General features: G+C 34.6%; 1 protein-coding gene across 1 annotated transcript; it reads left to right on the top strand.

Annotated features, from left to right (window-relative positions):
• Positions 1 to 2,091: 2,091 nt before the first annotated feature.
• On the top strand, positions 2,092 to 13,740 carry LOC125820541 (leucine carboxyl methyltransferase 1 homolog). The gene is made up of 13 exons (XM_049499944.1): positions 2,092 to 2,248; positions 2,443 to 2,531; positions 2,630 to 2,772; positions 3,308 to 3,355; positions 3,523 to 3,604; positions 4,396 to 4,498; positions 5,198 to 5,318; positions 5,481 to 5,528; positions 7,502 to 7,585; positions 8,377 to 8,441; positions 12,074 to 12,125; positions 13,264 to 13,302; positions 13,406 to 13,740. Exons 1-13 carry the CDS (start codon positions 2,169 to 2,171, stop codon positions 13,475 to 13,477), a joined length of 1,026 nt encoding a protein of 341 aa, XP_049355901.1. The 5' UTR covers positions 2,092 to 2,168; the 3' UTR covers positions 13,478 to 13,740.
• The last annotated feature ends 2,391 nt before the right edge of the window (positions 13,741 to 16,131 follow it).

Raw genomic sequence — 16,131 nt, forward strand, 5'->3', positions numbered from 1 at the left:
CCACTTGACTATAAGACGGTGGAACTAGAGCATATCCAAGAGACCTGCAAGCTAAGATACCTGTTTTTCTTTTATTGTCATATTTCTCTCACAGTAAAAAAAAAAAAAAAAAAAAGGTAGTGAATCTTGTATAAATATATATAATACGATAAGATTTCTCAAAGACGATGCAATGTGAATCCTGCAAGCTTTTAATCAAGTGCCGATGTGTTCTTATACACATAACACAAATATATTACAATTGAAATACATCAAAATTTTCATATTGTGAACATTATAACTTATACATACATGAAATCATGAAATCTCTCGATATATGTAGTTGACTGAGCAACAAAAGATAATCTCTCTCTTTTATAGGAAACTGTCACAATCTCCGCACAACAATAAGTACATGTGTATATTATGCAGAATAATAAGCTGCTTGTAGAATTTTAAAATACAATATGGTCAACTCTCAACATTAAGTAGTTAAGTTTTTTTACATACCCATGACTCTGTATAAATCATTTATCATCTCTGTGCAAACATAAGAGAAGTAAAAAGATAAAGATAAAGATAAAGAGTATAAACACTATCAAACTTATACATAGCTAAATTAGTGTACCTTAGAAAATTACTCAGTAGCAACTCAACAGAAAAACTCTGAGTTGATAGGCATTTCGAGACTCTAATGTTAGAACCTCCGAAGATGATATTGGAAGCTGAAAATTGGATTTGGTGTGGCATTTACACGTCAAATCAAAATTTCTTTGGTGGAAATCTTCGAAATCCACCATTTTTGAAGCTTGGATCTCAGATTTAGATTTTCCATTTCGAAGTTTTCTGGATGATTAAAAACTTAATCTGACTTGGTGATAAAACAATTTAACATTAAATTTGTCAATACGTAGCTGACACTGGTGATAATTGTTAAAGTCTCCGTTAATTAAGGTACATTTGTGTTGATAAACTCGAGTTGCATATTTACAGATAAAGTCGACAGAGAGACGCATGTGAAAATAAAATGATTGAGAAATATTTGTTTCGATGAAAAATATTTGGGACAACTATATAGATTGTTTGTTGCAAAAATCTATTATAGAAGATGAAATTGTTATGTCTTTTGTACCTACTGTGTGTCAATGTTCACTATGCTTAACAGGATGGGAATGTATTAGCTGGTCTACATTGTTGTTGTCATGTTAGCCGCTTCAATTGATTCCATGAATAGGTTAGACTATTCGGATGGAATATTTGTGTTGGTTCATTCACATTATAGGAAGAATACCATTAAGGTGTTTGAGGAGTATTTGATAATGCTAGCTAATGTCCCTTGATATTTTAATTGAGGCAGTTATGCTAGTAAAGAGATCAATTAAAGAGTGAAAGTAAAACGAAAAGAGCAAGAAAATGGAATGGAAAGCATACCTAACGTCACAAGAATGAGGAGAAGACAAAGATAAAGTTCTTATTTTTCGTGGAGTTCTACAAGTTCTTGGCCTCTGTTTAATTGTTCTCTTGGGAGGAGAAAGAGAAACGGATACTTTTAGACTATACTTCTAGAAAGTTCTAGATTGCACTTTAATCTTATGACACAATTACCATTTTGCTCTTATATTAAGTCATATTTACTGAAGTGCCAGTGATCGTCCTCTCTTCACCTTTATATATAATAATAAATAATAATAAATAATATGACAATAAATTACGACCCATCCAACCCTGACCCATAGCGCAAATTAATCATATTCCACTTCCAATTAAAATAAAACTTGTAAATTTAAATAGAAAAACTATATACAAAAAGAAAAATATCAAGTAAGAATTTGTTTGTACTAAAGAATTTCTTTTCTTTATTCGACATGTTTTTTAGGATCTAACATGCCCTAAAATAAATGTGTACTATTTTTTTTTAAGTTTACATCTAGAATTCGATAGTCGTATTGAGACGAATTCAAACGTGAGATCTTTGATTAAAAATAAAACAATTTCACCGTTGCACCACAATCCAAAACATTCTGAAATAACATTGACAAAGAAAAAGTGAGGACTACAATGGTCATAACATAATCTATTGTGAATGAAAAAGTAATAACGAGTAAGTACAAGGATCAAATCCTCCGCCCAAATTCTGTTCCCCATTTTCAAAGCTCTGTTTCAGAGAGTATCAAAACTTGGCCAAGAGAATGGCGAAACCGGTTGCCGATTCGCGCAGCAACAGAGCCGCCGTTCAAGCCACCAACGACGACGCTTCCGCCAGTAAACTGTATGTACGCCCTTTTCTTCAACTCTTCAATTCCCCTTTGTTAATTTTCTAGACATAATTTGGAGATTACATAAAGTTGTGAGTGTAAATAATGTTAATTTCGGAGCATAGCTGTGAATCTACAATTTACGTCGGAAATTGATGTGAAAACTGAATCTAATTAATTTTTTTAAATATTTTGTGTGATTTTGAAGGTCGTGCGTGAAAAAAGGATATATGAAAGATGATTATGTTCATCTGTTTGTTAAAAAGCAGCTGAGGCGAGCTCCGATTATTAACCGTGGTATAGTATCTCTTTTTTGGCTTCTTAATTCACGGTGGTGATGTGCTTAGTGTTTATTAGTTGGGGTTGTTTTTGTTGATATGCTACTTAATGGTTAGGTTATTTTGCCCGCTGGGCTGCTCTTCGAAAGATGCTCAATCAATTTCTTGATTGTGAGCCGAATGCTGATGGAAATGGAAATATCAGGAAGCAGATATTGTCACTTGGAGCTGGCTTCGACACGATGTTCTTTCAGTTGCAGGTGCTTCAGTTTTCTTGCGGATTTTTTTCATATCTTCCACAATAATTGAAAATTTTACGCAAGCTATGCTAAGATTTCACCTTTTGTTTTTTTTTTAAAATATATGTTTTTCTTTTTGTAGCCCATCTTATGGCTGACCCCAACTAGTTTGGGAGTTGGGACTATGCCAAGCTGACAGTATGCATCTAATTGCAGTTACAATGCTCTTGTTTACAGTTCTATTCATATGTATCAATATTTTTCCCTGTCTAGGGACCCTTAAATAAAGTTGTCAAGAGAAAATGGAAGTTAAGAGCAATTCATTAGTGATGCTCAGACGGGTTACTGTACATAGAAATTTGAGTGTCTGGTTTTGCTATCTGCAAGTTTTGTTGAACTTGGTTGACACGTTATGAAAGCGGAGTATTGCTTTATATTAAGATTTATCTGATACTGCTCCCTAAATGTAGTTCTCCAATATAATTAATATACGCTGGATGGTTACTGGTTCCTTCCCCCAGGAAGAAGAAGTAATAGTTAGATTTGTCTTTGCCAGGATGAAGGAAAAGCTCCTCATCTTTACGTGGAACTGGATTTCATTGAGGTGAGATTTTCAAATTTTAAGTCCCCCGAGTTTGTTGAAAGTTTGTTATTATACTATATCACAAATGAGGTCTGTTTTATATTTTTATGTGGCTACAACATCCTTTGCCTTTTGGCAAATTATTGGCTCAACTAAAGAACTCAGCTCTCTATATATTTGTCTTACAGGTAACAAGTAAGAAGGCAGCTCTTATTGAAACCTACAGTCAGTTAAGGGATAAAGTTGGTGAAACAGCATCAATATCCTCAGGTAATGGACCCGTTCATCTTGCAAAGTTGTGAATGCTCTCCTCTTTTGGATTCAATTTGGTGACCCCTGCATTTCATTTACATGGCAAACATTTGATGCATTTCCCTAACAAGTACCCCGATTTTGGAACGTAAGATGGATAGGTCAAGTATTTAATCAATTAGTGTTATGAAAAGCAAAAAGCGCAAAAAATCTTTAAGGTCCGTTGGGGATTTAAGCGCAAAATGCAAATAAAGCGTGAACTTTAATGAAAAAAGGCACAAAGGGAGAAAAAATAATATAAATATAAATTATGGACTGATAATTATAAGCATGAATGACAACAGTGAAATATTAAATTGTTTAGTCATATCTTCAGGAATGAGGCAAACAAACACACTTAATGATTAAGATTCCGACCTTGAAATCTTTTTTTTTTTTTTTGCCGAGAAATCCGTCTGTGACCCGCCCTTTGGACCAATCACAGGCTTCTAAACTCGGTGGATAATGGACCCACCCCTCTACCCTTCTCCACTTAAATACCGGGCTTCGCTTTGCATGGTGTGGGGCTTGAACTTGCAACGTAAGCCACAAATCCTCCACCTTTTGCCACTTGAGCTAGGCCTTGGGGGCAAACAAACTTAATGACTGAAATCTGAATGATTAAGATTAATACCTTTATTAAGTGCAAACAAATGAGGCTTGGACTCTGATTTTAAATGCTTAGTGCAATTTCTTGGACATTTCTTCTCTGCAAAAGCTAGAATAAACTAATATCTAGCACAACTAACTTATCTCATGCTTTCATGCAGAAAAGGGGGAAGTCCATAGTGATCATTACAAATTGCTGCCTGTAGATTTGCGCAACATAGAAAATTTGAATGATATTATAGCCCAAGCAAATTTAGACCCAAGGTATGTCATTGCTTCCCTATTATTTTTTCTTAAAACAATTTTGTCATTAATCTCCAGAAATGCAGCATAGGTGATCTTATGTATTAGGTCTTTGTCAAGCTTAGAGAGTCATGAATAACTACCTCTAACTTAACCTCTCTTATAATGGTATGTATTATTATGGTGAATTTGATCCATGTAAATGTATCAGTCTAGTGATCAGTGTTTTTAGAAGTAAAAAATGCATAAAAGGAGTAAAGTCCATGGAGCTTGAAGTAAAAACAGAGTGAAGTGCACACTTATTTGAACTAAAACGCACAATTACAGAAAATTTAAATATAGCAAAACACATAGGAATTTAGTACTACACTAATTAACTAATTTCAACATCCAATATACAATAATGCTGATATTAGTCCAACTTTCCAAAATTGAGTTGGAATGTAGTAGTTAATAGCATGTATTGGACAATTGAAAGCATATCAGTGATAGGACTAGCAACAAACTTTTTGTGGTTGCTTTTTTACTTGATTAATTGACTGTTAGGTGTTTGCTGTCTACACTACTGCTTTCATTGTCTTCTTTTATTTCTCCTCTTTGCAAATTTAGGACTATCTTGCTCTCTTTTCTGTTTCCCATGTTCTGGAAAGATTGATCATTTATACATGTCCAAGTTCTTACCTGATTAGGGTTAACTGCACATGCTGATGTTATCATCAGTTTGCCAACATTTATAATTGCAGAATGCGTTCTTATATATTTGGATCCTGATTCAAGCCGTGCTATTGTTGGATGGGCTTCAAGAACCTTTTCCACATCAATTTTTTTCTTGTATGAGCAGGTTGTGGATGCTATTAAGTTAAATCTTGTATTCTTTTATAGGCTTGATCCCTCCCTTCATCCTTTTAACTTGAGTTCTAATGCTATCCTGTCCCAAGGTACTGTGGATACCTTGCTGATGTATTGTAATGACTTGCTTGCTTATTATGTGGCTTATTGACAGATCCACCCAGATGATGCTTTCGGTCAGCAAATGATTCGGAATTTGGAGGTATTTTTACTGATTATCTTTTTGATGATTGAGCATAAATTTTAGGGATAACACATATCTTTGTCTTGTAACAGTGTAAGATGCTTTCATGAATTAGCGTGTTTATGTAGCCCTTTATCTTCCCATGTTTAAAGCACCAGAAGTTACATTATGGTGAGTAATTTCAAGTGACATAGATGTTGACTAGAACAAGGACAACGTGGTGCCTGTAAAGCGAGTCCTTCAAAAGTTGAAAGAGTTTCTGTTGCTTTAAAACCAATGTCTTGTTGGAGAGATACAAAGTCAAAGAAGATATATCATTGTGGACTGTCCCTCATGGGTGCCGGGTGCCCTTATATGAATAAGGAGCTTCTTTGTTACAGAGTCCAGTTTCCCCTCCTTTAAAAGATAATTGATATTTCTGCTGACTGTAATTGGATGATTTTAGTCTTGCTCTACTAAAATTCTCAGTATGCCAAACTTTTGTTAAACTAACCATAAAAGGTAGTTCTGCAGATGTTTTATTATGCTTTTCATGACAGGCCTGGGCGTTTTCTGAATACTTGTTCCCTTTCTCTGGTTTTTCTTCTTCCCTGCTATGTAGTTAATACAACTTCCTATTAATCAATTTATCAACTGCACTCAAAATTTAAATCCCAAATTAGTCGGGTAGGTAATATGAAGACTTGTATCCATTTCACTATTCAGGTGGGCACGTTTTGAAAAATTTAGCATCTATAGGATTCATCATAGTTAGATTTTCTTATGCAGGCAGTGAACCTACCACAACTCTCTTTCTTTATCTTGACTCAGGAATGGATATGCTTTCCAAAACTCACATATGCATAGTTTAGTTAATACAACGTGGCTGTTAAGGTCCTACACTTTAATAAATTGTGTCATGTATAAGTTTTTTCCACCATTTCTATCTATGTTTATATAAAAGGGAACCAAGTATGCATCATACTGTTGAGTTGCTAAAAGTTTATATTCTGAGGAAGTAAGAAGGATTAACTATGTTCATTGATGGCCTATATTAATTGTTAAAATTATTATAACCTCTAATAAAACTGGTGTCTATGGGAGACACATATCGTTTATTTTAGCTTTGCGATAGAAGGAAATACTACGACTACTGTGTACTGGTATGAAAGATAAGCAAGACAATGCTATACTACCTACTAAACTTCCACCCTAGTCCGTGTCCTCCACAACCTCCTAGCTAAGGGATCTTCTTTTCTGAAATATTAAAGCTATTAGTTGGAGCAGAGTTGCTTCTGTGCAATTTTATTAGTCAGGAGAGATTCAGATGCGATTACCAATGATAGCATGATTTTTTCTTCTATGGAAGCATGAATTTATTCGTGAAATTCATGTGGTGTATAGTAATCCTATTGAGGGGTAGGTATTGAAAGATAAAGCATTCCACTTGAAGTTCCATCAGGGATAACTTGTGAAGTTGTGATATCTGCGCTTAGTAATTAAGCTCCGTAAATCATCTGTGCAATGTATGGGTTCATCACCTTATCTAGCATCAAGTTTTTCTTGCCTCTACTTGTCCTACCCTTCACTCAAAGAGAAATACATGAAACTTGATAAATACTGATTCAATTGCCTTCTGGAAGGAGAACCATGAGGTCTCATGTCCAAATCCCAGCAGAGACGGAAACACTAGGTGATTTCTTCCCATGTCTAAGCCTAAGTGGCAAGCGTTACCAAGTACCTGTTACAGGTGGGAGGTATCCCATGGAATTAGTCGAGGTGCGCACAAGCTGGCCCAACCAACACAGTTATTAAAAAAAAAGGCTTCTCTGAAGTTCCAAAGTCTGATGGAAGCGTGTGATCTGGGTTTAGACAATTTATAAAAATCTTATGTACGTTGCATGATCTCTGCTCTTCTGCACTGACTAGTTTTTATAAATTCAATCCTTGAAATGATTTTTTCTTTGATGTGTCTGTGGAATAGAATTATAATGTCTTTCTTCCCTTTTCAGAGCCGAGGTTGCGGACTATTAGGAATATATGCTACACCAACTTTACAAGAGAAAGAAAATCTTTTTCTTGATCAAGGATGGCAGGTATTTCCAATTTGCAAAACTGCTTCTTAATCCTTAGATATTAAATCACCATACCCTTTTCTCAGCACACACACACACACACACACATGTTAAGAGCTTGTATTAGGTCTATAACCTCGTTAAGAGCTTGTATTAGTCCTATAACCTGTTCCTTCATTTCCAAGTGTAGGATGTTTATTTTAGTTTTTATACAGACCTACTGTATTTCCAACCATTTGCCTTGTCACCTCATATTCTGTAATCAGGGATGGTAGATTATATACTTTTCAGCTGAAGCTGGCCTTTTTTCGCTGAAGGTCTTAAAGCTTAGAAGAGAATTATATTAAGTTCATTGCTATTTGTAAAGAATGATCTGGAAGAGAATAGAGGTGTGTAGCCCTGGAAAATTATTCAGAAGACTGAAGCCCCAAGCAAAATTGCTAGCTTTGGTTGGATTGCAACGCATGAAGTCTGTCAGACTGTCACAGGAAAATGTGCAAAGAAGGGGTTTTAATCTGTGCAGCTGGTGCTTCTTTTGCAAAGAAAATGGGGAGATAGTGAATCATTTACAGTGGCATTGCAAATAAACTATAGGCTGATCCACTCTCTCCCCAAGCAAAAGAGCATGCATTGGCTGCTTCTGAACTTGCATTAGTTGTAGGCTCAAGTTTTCACTCCCTATTTCCAGTTACTGATAATTTGAACTGTACAGTCGTTGAATACTTAACAGTGGTTCAGCTCTAGTTAATTTATTTGCTATGATAAAGCACACATGAATTCATAACTAATGGTTTGCTATTGATTGGTTGCAGAAAGCAGTTGCTTGGGACATGCTACAGGTTTATAGTGATTTTATTGAAGCTCAAGAAAGACGCAGGTTAGTATTAGCTTTCATTGCTCTTGTAGATTGATATATGTAAACATGGGAATGATATGATTCATCTGAAGATGATGGGAATGATATGATTCATCTGAAGATGATGATCATGAACTACATTCTAGAGTAGATTGCTGTCTTTAATGGCCATATTAAGCTGCCAAAATGTCCATGTTTCAGTCAGAGCCCCAGAGGTTTATAAGTCTTGTTTTGCTCCTGTCTCGCTCACCCACTAAAAATCAAATAAGTAAAATAAAATAAGAAACAAATTATAAAAAGGTCCTCACATGCTAGCGTCACTGTAAATGTTTTAATTTGTTGCATGTGTTAGGCTCTAGGTAACATGCTTGGGCACTTGACCAATCTATATGTACAGGCTGGTTGTCTTTTAGTCTCGCAGTTGTTTTATAGAAGTTATTTTTCAACTGGATAGATATCTTCCTATCGCCACATACTCTTATAGCACTCTGTTTATATATTAACTTTTCATCTATCATATCGCTTTTCTGGAAAATACTGAGTCTATATATGAGACACCATCGTTCCATATTATCTGACTTTAACTTCATTCTTCTTGAGGCTCAATTTATTGTGCATATATTTTGTCTTGCTTCTACTTGTACAAAAACTGTTACTCTCTAGAGTGCATTTCATAATTCTAGCCTTTGTTTGACTATTGTGCAGTTTCGTCAATTAATATAATATCATTTGCAAATAACATGTATGGAAACTCATCTTCTATATTATCAATTAGTGATTTATTAAGATCTGCTAAGTTATTCTCATGATTTAAGTTGAAAAAAAATGATCAAAAATGCATCTCCTCTCTCTTTGATCTCCCTATCATCTAAAAACTTGTTGGCAACTACCCTTTTGTACGGCAATCTGGCTTAACTTGTTGACTGGGTAGTTTATACCTTCCACCATCACAAGTACTCGATAAATCTGTCCAACAAGACCTAGGTAGATGAGAAGAACTCATTGTACTGCTATGTGTCAACCTTGGTTCCCAAAGTTATCTCCGTCTCTCGAATGCTAGAGCACTCCCTTATGGTACTTGTCGGCAGTCATCTTTTAAGATGCTTAATCTAGTTTAGTTCTACTTTTAAGTCTCTCATTTTTTGCTATTTATACGTTTCTTTCTCTTCCTCACGTGTCCCTAAATTTGATACAAGTCATCGTACTCTTTACTGTAGGCTTTGCAAATTGCCTTTTTAGCCTCTCTGAGATTTCTTGTACTCTTCAAAGGTTTCACCATCTTCTGCTTTCGGTAACTTCCTATACTTCTCACTTTTTGTTTTAACAACTCTTTGCACCTCCTCATTCCACCATTACGATTCTTCAAGGTCCAAGACTTTTGGACATTCCTGAAACTTTTTGTTGCTACTTTTTAATGCAACCTGTCATCAATAATTCTTATTAAGTTCTATAGCTTTATGCTTGAGCTCTAATCATACAATGGTTCTGGTCTCCATTCCCGTTCTTGTCTATTTTACAGTAGTACTTGTGTTGCCTATCTCCAGACTCCAGAGGCCGAGACACCTAATTAGCTAAGTGTTCACCGGCACCCGCCTGCTTAGTTGCATTTAAATGTAACACATTTATTTAGCCAAAGTGGCACCTCCAATCAGAAGAGTTAGGCATGTGCACTGAATCAAGGAGCCTCCCAAGGCGCTTTGGAATTTCCTCCAATGAACCCCAGTGATTTAATCTCTTTGGGAATGAATCATTACTTTTTCACCTTTGGAATACAATAGTTTTTGGTTTCAAAACCACCCAAAATCATTTATTTTATCACACAATTGTCTATTAATATGGAAAACCGAAGCTAATCTGGAAAATTGCCAAAGTCTAACTTCATAACAAACCCAACAAAACTTCAGATTTTAGACTCTTATAATTCAAAAACTTTTTCTTTTTCGTTTTATATTTACTCGTATTGTTTTTCTTGTTCAACCTTGCACTAATATAGTCCTTCCCTTTTAATCTCTTTTTCGTTCCTGTTTATTCGGTCAATGTGTTAAAAAGAGCAGTCCGGTGCACGAAGCGTCCAACATTCACGCAGAGTCCGGGGAAGGGCCACATCCTAAGGGGATGTAATGTAAACAGTCTACACTGACGCAAACATCAATGGCTGACTGCACCGCTTGAACCCGTGAGGCATAAGTCACGTGGAGACAATTTTATCGTTGCTCCAATGTGTCAGTTTTTTATTTTATTTTACAAGAGATTATATTTTCCCTTGTGCTCTTAACCCTTTTGTACCCTCCTAATTATCCACAAACTCGAATTTAATTCAAGCACTATGTGGCTAAATCTAACTTTCGAAGTGTGAAATTCTTCACTTCTCAGTCTTAGAGCCTATTTGGATTCACTTTTATTTTTGACTTATAAGCCAAAAGCCATAAGTTAGAATTCTTATTTTTTATCATTTTAGCTTAAAGTCAAGTGCTTATATGCACTTTTTTAATCTACCCAAACACCCCAATTGTGCTTAAAAACTATTTTGGCTAAAAAGCACTTCAAATAAGTAAATCCAAACAAGCTCTTACACGCCTCTCCGCATATGTGACCATTAGCTTGTGAATGTACAATAGTACACCTATCATAATGAAAGAAATCCAACAAAATATCAAATTTAACTCATTACTGTTGGACGGTTGGTTTATCTATCTAGGAGGAATCAAAAACTATATAAACCAAACAAAACTTAACCCAAATTCAAGCAAAAAAAACTTAACTGAATGAACCTAAAATGGAACAAAATGACCAAATACATATCCCTACTCTGACTCTACATATGGCGTGTGACATTGTACACTAAAGGTAATGGTGCACGTGGCATCTTCATATCCTGGGTCGCTATTTACCTATCTCTCTAGCTTTTCCCGCGACTCACTCACTCTCTTGTAGACCTCAGGTGGTCTCAACAGAAGGACGAAATAACAAGGTTTGGTACACCATCCATTGGGACATTGCAGAGCGATAGAATTTAAGATGTTTTTAAGAGTTCATAGTCCTACTCAAAAGTTGGAGTTCAAATATTAGTATCATGGGATCTCTTGCATTTTGGTGTTGGTTTGAATTTGTAAATATTGTGCCAAGTGATTTGATAAAGTTCACCTAGACTTTTGGTAGAGGGATATAACTCCTTATATTTGTACTGTCCACTTTGTCCTTCATGATTCTGCGCTGGTAAAAAGTGATTACCTTGTCGCAGAAAAACAAATCACAATTTTAAGAATATATAAGAGACTCATTTAAGAGAACATCATATATTTTTAGGCTGATCTGATGCTAACATTTTGGTCTCATATATGATTGTCTGTTATTTTTTTGTGTCTTTACAACAAACAAAATATGCTTTTTTCCCTACGAAACAAAATAGAAGCTTTCATATCTTGAAAAACTTTCTATTTTATAAAAGCTACTTTGGGTTTCATAAAATATATTTTTACCTTTTTTAGATTCTGATATATCCTTTTCCCAGGATAAAGGCTGATTCCTCTTTTTCCTGTGTGCACCTTCACTTTATCTACTTTGTGCTCCCCCCCCCCCCCCCCCACAACACACACACACAAAAAAAAAAAATGTTTCAGTCCTCAAATATTTGCATGTAATTTTCTGGACAGGATTGAAAGATTGGAAATATTTGATGAATTTGAAGAGTGGTATATGATGCAGGTAAGTTTCTATTACTCTTCTGCTTTTGACTGCAAAATATATTTCAGTGTGCTTGCATTCTATACCACCATGAAAGTTGAGCACTTTGTTCCAGCTTTGTTGTTTTTTTGTATCGCAAGTTTCTGACCAGTATATCTGGCATTTGGCCTCATATTGTATTTACGATCTATAACCCTAGATAATGTAGACGCCATGAGGCAAAATGCAGGCTGCTTTATTTTGATTGGCCCTTTCCCAAGGCTTGCCTTTTCTTGACCTTATGTTTTCAAGGATCAAGATGCTGCTCTTTCTTTTGTTTTTTTATTTTTTATTTGCCTACATCTATATTCTCCTTTAGTCTTAAGACAACCTTTCTGTATTACGTTTTTCCATAACAAAGTTAAGTGATGTAGTATCTGAAAGTTCCTTTTACCAATCAAAACAAAGAAATCCGAGATGGGTTTACTGCCTTTTATGTCATTTGCTGACCTACCTTTTGGTGAAGTGACTTTGACTGATTAAAAGTTCTTAATCTGTCACAGCAATATATTTGCATTATGTAACTTGGGAACCTGTAAATAGTTGGATTATATCAAGAGAATTTGGGAATGAGAGTACAAAAATTGATACTCCTTTCATCATGTAGACCCTGTTCGACAAATTGGAGATTAAAAAATAAAAACAGAACAAAGTGAAAACTTCTCCTCTTCAGTTTCAAAAAAAAAACAGAACAAAGTGGAATATTTCATCATGTCGGAGTAATTCAGAGAACTGCTTAAGTTTTCGAGAATTGGTATTGTTTGTTGAAAACATGTTATATTAAAGCTGCAACTATATAAAGTAGTAGTGTTGTGGTAGTTTGGACTGTAGGATCTGGCAAAATTTTAGCATCTATGATCTATGAGAAGAGGTGAAGTAAATTGGTATCGACAAAAAAGGTAGTAGGTTAAGTAAGAAAGGACTTGAGGGAGTATTTGAATGACTAAAAAAGATGGGGAAAATGCTACTTTATTTTATACTGATAAAAAAGTGCATACTTATATGCTAGGGAAAATTTCTTCATTTTATACTGATAAAAAAATGCATACCTTATTTATCTTGTATAATGCTCCTTTTCATTCGTTTTTTTTTTTTAAAATAATTTAAAACCCAATTGCAGGAGCACTATTGTGTTACATATGCAATCAATGATGCTATGGTATGCTTTATCTCAGCTACATTAAACTATGTAATTAGTTCCAGACTCTTCCAGGAGTATTCGACTAATTGTGTTTCATCTTTAAATTGGTCTTATACTTCAGGGTTTGTTCAAGGAATTTGGTTTTCCTAAAACACATCCTACAACAAATACCTCCATTGCAACATCCACATGAGAAGAGGATCCTATCTTAGACAAAATCATTCTTTCCAATCTCAGGTCATCAGAATATGAATGGAAAGCTTATCACCAGTTGTCAACTGTCAGGATAAAAAAGGGTTTCAGGTACTGAAAGGGTCTCAAACTGGCTCCTAGTTAGGTGCATTAGGGACGATCTTAGTGTGAATGCATCTATACATATATTTGTTTTGACGTAAAGGGGAAGATCTTCTCCGGATATTTTTTATTTTTATTTTATATAATGTTGGACTGAAATGAGTTTGAGCGGCGCGTGCAATGAGAGTTCATATAGCCGAACCCAGCTTGTTTCGGATTGAGGTGGAGTTGATGTTTGATTATGAAAGGGTAGATCCTCTTTTGCTAGCTGTTTGGCAAAAGCTAAAACGTGGTAGGGCCCCTATGAGAAGGGAATTGTGTTGTTTTTGGCCCTTCTTGTGTGGGGAAACACTTGCATGGTTGTTGTCTCCTTTTTTCTATTAGATATATTAGATACTCTTCTCTTTCTTTATATCTATTTGCATCATCCTTTTGTATTTAATTTGACTATTGTACCACCGAATTGGTAGATATGATAACTCAATGCTTCATCATGACAACAACTTTTGTACCTCAAAATACTATTCATAGCTATGGAAAACTAAAAAAACATTTCTTTTTTCTATGTAATCTCAAAAGTGGAGTCTACACAATCTTAACCCTACCTTGTTCAACTCTTGACATTGATATATTACTTTGGTGTAAATATCGAGAGTAAGTTTTTCGATAGTCATGACTCATGACCATAGACTAGAGTGCATTGAAGTAAAAGAGGGAGGGAGCAGGGCCCAAAGCAAGAAAAAAGTGGTTGCACCAAGTGGAGATTGGAATAATGTAAATCCTGACAAATGAAATTGAAGCAAAGAGCAAAGAAAAAAGGGTCCCCCTTTGTGTTCACCTTTTTAGGAAGGGAAGGGAATAGTATTATAGTTCCATCATTTTCTATGGATTGCAGCCCTATACACACTATCTATACTCTATGTGCCTCTGCCTCCTCCTGCTGCTAAGTGTCTTAAAGAAAAACAATTTTTAAGAATAATACATATACATTTAACTATTTTTTGTTGCAGCTTTAAGAAACCTCTTTGTTTACTCCATGAAACCTTGGAGGCTTCTTTATGTAACAGTTTTAGGACCTTTAAGAAAAATAATGTTAGTCCAGTACTAAACAAAGATCAATTTGTACTTGAAAAACAGTGAGCAATGTGGTCCTTATTACATAGTTTAAAGACACACATTACCAGCCTTACTTTGTTGACCTTGCTATATTTGGACTCTTTTCAACTATACACATAATTTTATTATAGTGACTAACATTTTGGGTCCTTCGACTCTTGTGTCATATAATGTACAAGTAAAATTAACAATTCCCTAGTAATAATTATGGCAATTAAACTCAACTTATGAGTGAGTCCAGAGGCGTATTAGGATTTTGAGATGATGGGTGCATTATTACAAAAAAGTTGGTCTATGATATAAATTTAATTGGTTCGACATTTAGGTTTTTACTATATAGAGAGAGAATTAATTAAAATGTCAAAAGTGCTACCAATTACCACTTAGAGAAGTGTTACATAATTTTTGAAAGAAAAATAAAACAAGATAAATATAAAATTCAAATTTCTAACCTCACGTAAAGAGGTGCACCCAGTCATTATCGCATTATGTGATACTCCGAGTGTGGGTTCACACATCTATATTTCAATATTTTAAACAAATTTAACATTACTATATATGATCTCGGGAGGGGAGCATGAGTTCACATGAACCTTGTTACCCCCCCTTAGATACGCCTCTGCTTATGACATTTATTTGCTTTTATATCATGTTGAAGTATGTCTATGAGAAGTATTATAGCATTTGAGTAGAGCGGTGTTATAGTTTTATCATAGTAATTTTGACTTAAAACGTTGTTTTTGTGTCTAAAATCCACTGATGTATATAAACAACTTATTCAGATTCTAATATACATATACTATCGTCTTTTCTGACCATAGATTCAAAATTTTAGCTGCGTTATTTTGCTCAAGTGGTATAACTCAATTTTTTTAAAAAAAAATTAAAAGGAAGATTAAAAGCATCTGAAAATTTTGTAAAAAATAAATATAAGAAAAAAGAGGAAAAGTGAGAAAGAAAAAGAGAAACATGTGAGAAAAAAAGAATTGGCCACACAATTTTTTCGAACTTTTCACTGCTCCTTTTTTTTAAAAAATCTTTAAATAACATTCACACTTTCAAAAATCAAGAATCACTATTTTATTCTTCCCTTTTTCGTCTCTTGTTTCTTTTTCTTCCTTTTCACATTAATCTTCTAAAAAACGGGTACTTTATCATTAACATAAAGCTTGGATTAAGAATTAATCGTAATGAAGAAGATTTACCTTTTAAATTTTCTACCTTAATATATATACAAATAGTTCTGTTTCACAATTGCCATAAAACAAAAATTCTGTAAGCATAAACTAATACCTCTAAAGAAATCACGGCCGGAGTGCATGGTGGTTTTCGATTGAATCTAGTAAATTTTGTTCACATTGGGTGGAGCTATTGTATATCGAATAAATTGGATGTGTGTTTTACATGGGGAAAGCGTATATATAAAAAAACATTTTA

The sequence above is a fragment of the Solanum verrucosum genome, unplaced genomic scaffold (assembly GCF_900185275.1).
Source record: "Solanum verrucosum unplaced genomic scaffold, falcon-dt-bn FXZP01000020.1, whole genome shotgun sequence".
Classification (NCBI taxonomy): domain Eukaryota; kingdom Viridiplantae; phylum Streptophyta; class Magnoliopsida; order Solanales; family Solanaceae; genus Solanum; species Solanum verrucosum.

What these genes read in the sequence shown, in the direction of transcription:
- LOC125820541 (XM_049499944.1), top strand. Translation starts at nt 2,169, where the DNA reads ATGGCGAAACCGGTTGCCGATTCGCGCAGCAACAGAGCCGCCGTTCAA. An exon ending in GACGCTTCCGCCAGTAAACT is followed by an intron (nt 2,249 to 2,442) that starts GTATGTACGCCC and finishes GTGATTTTGAAG; the next exon opens with GTCGTGCGTGAAAAAAGGAT. An exon ending in AAATGATTCGGAATTTGGAG is followed by an intron (nt 5,529 to 7,501) that starts GTATTTTTACTG and finishes TTCCCTTTTCAG; the next exon opens with AGCCGAGGTTGCGGACTATT.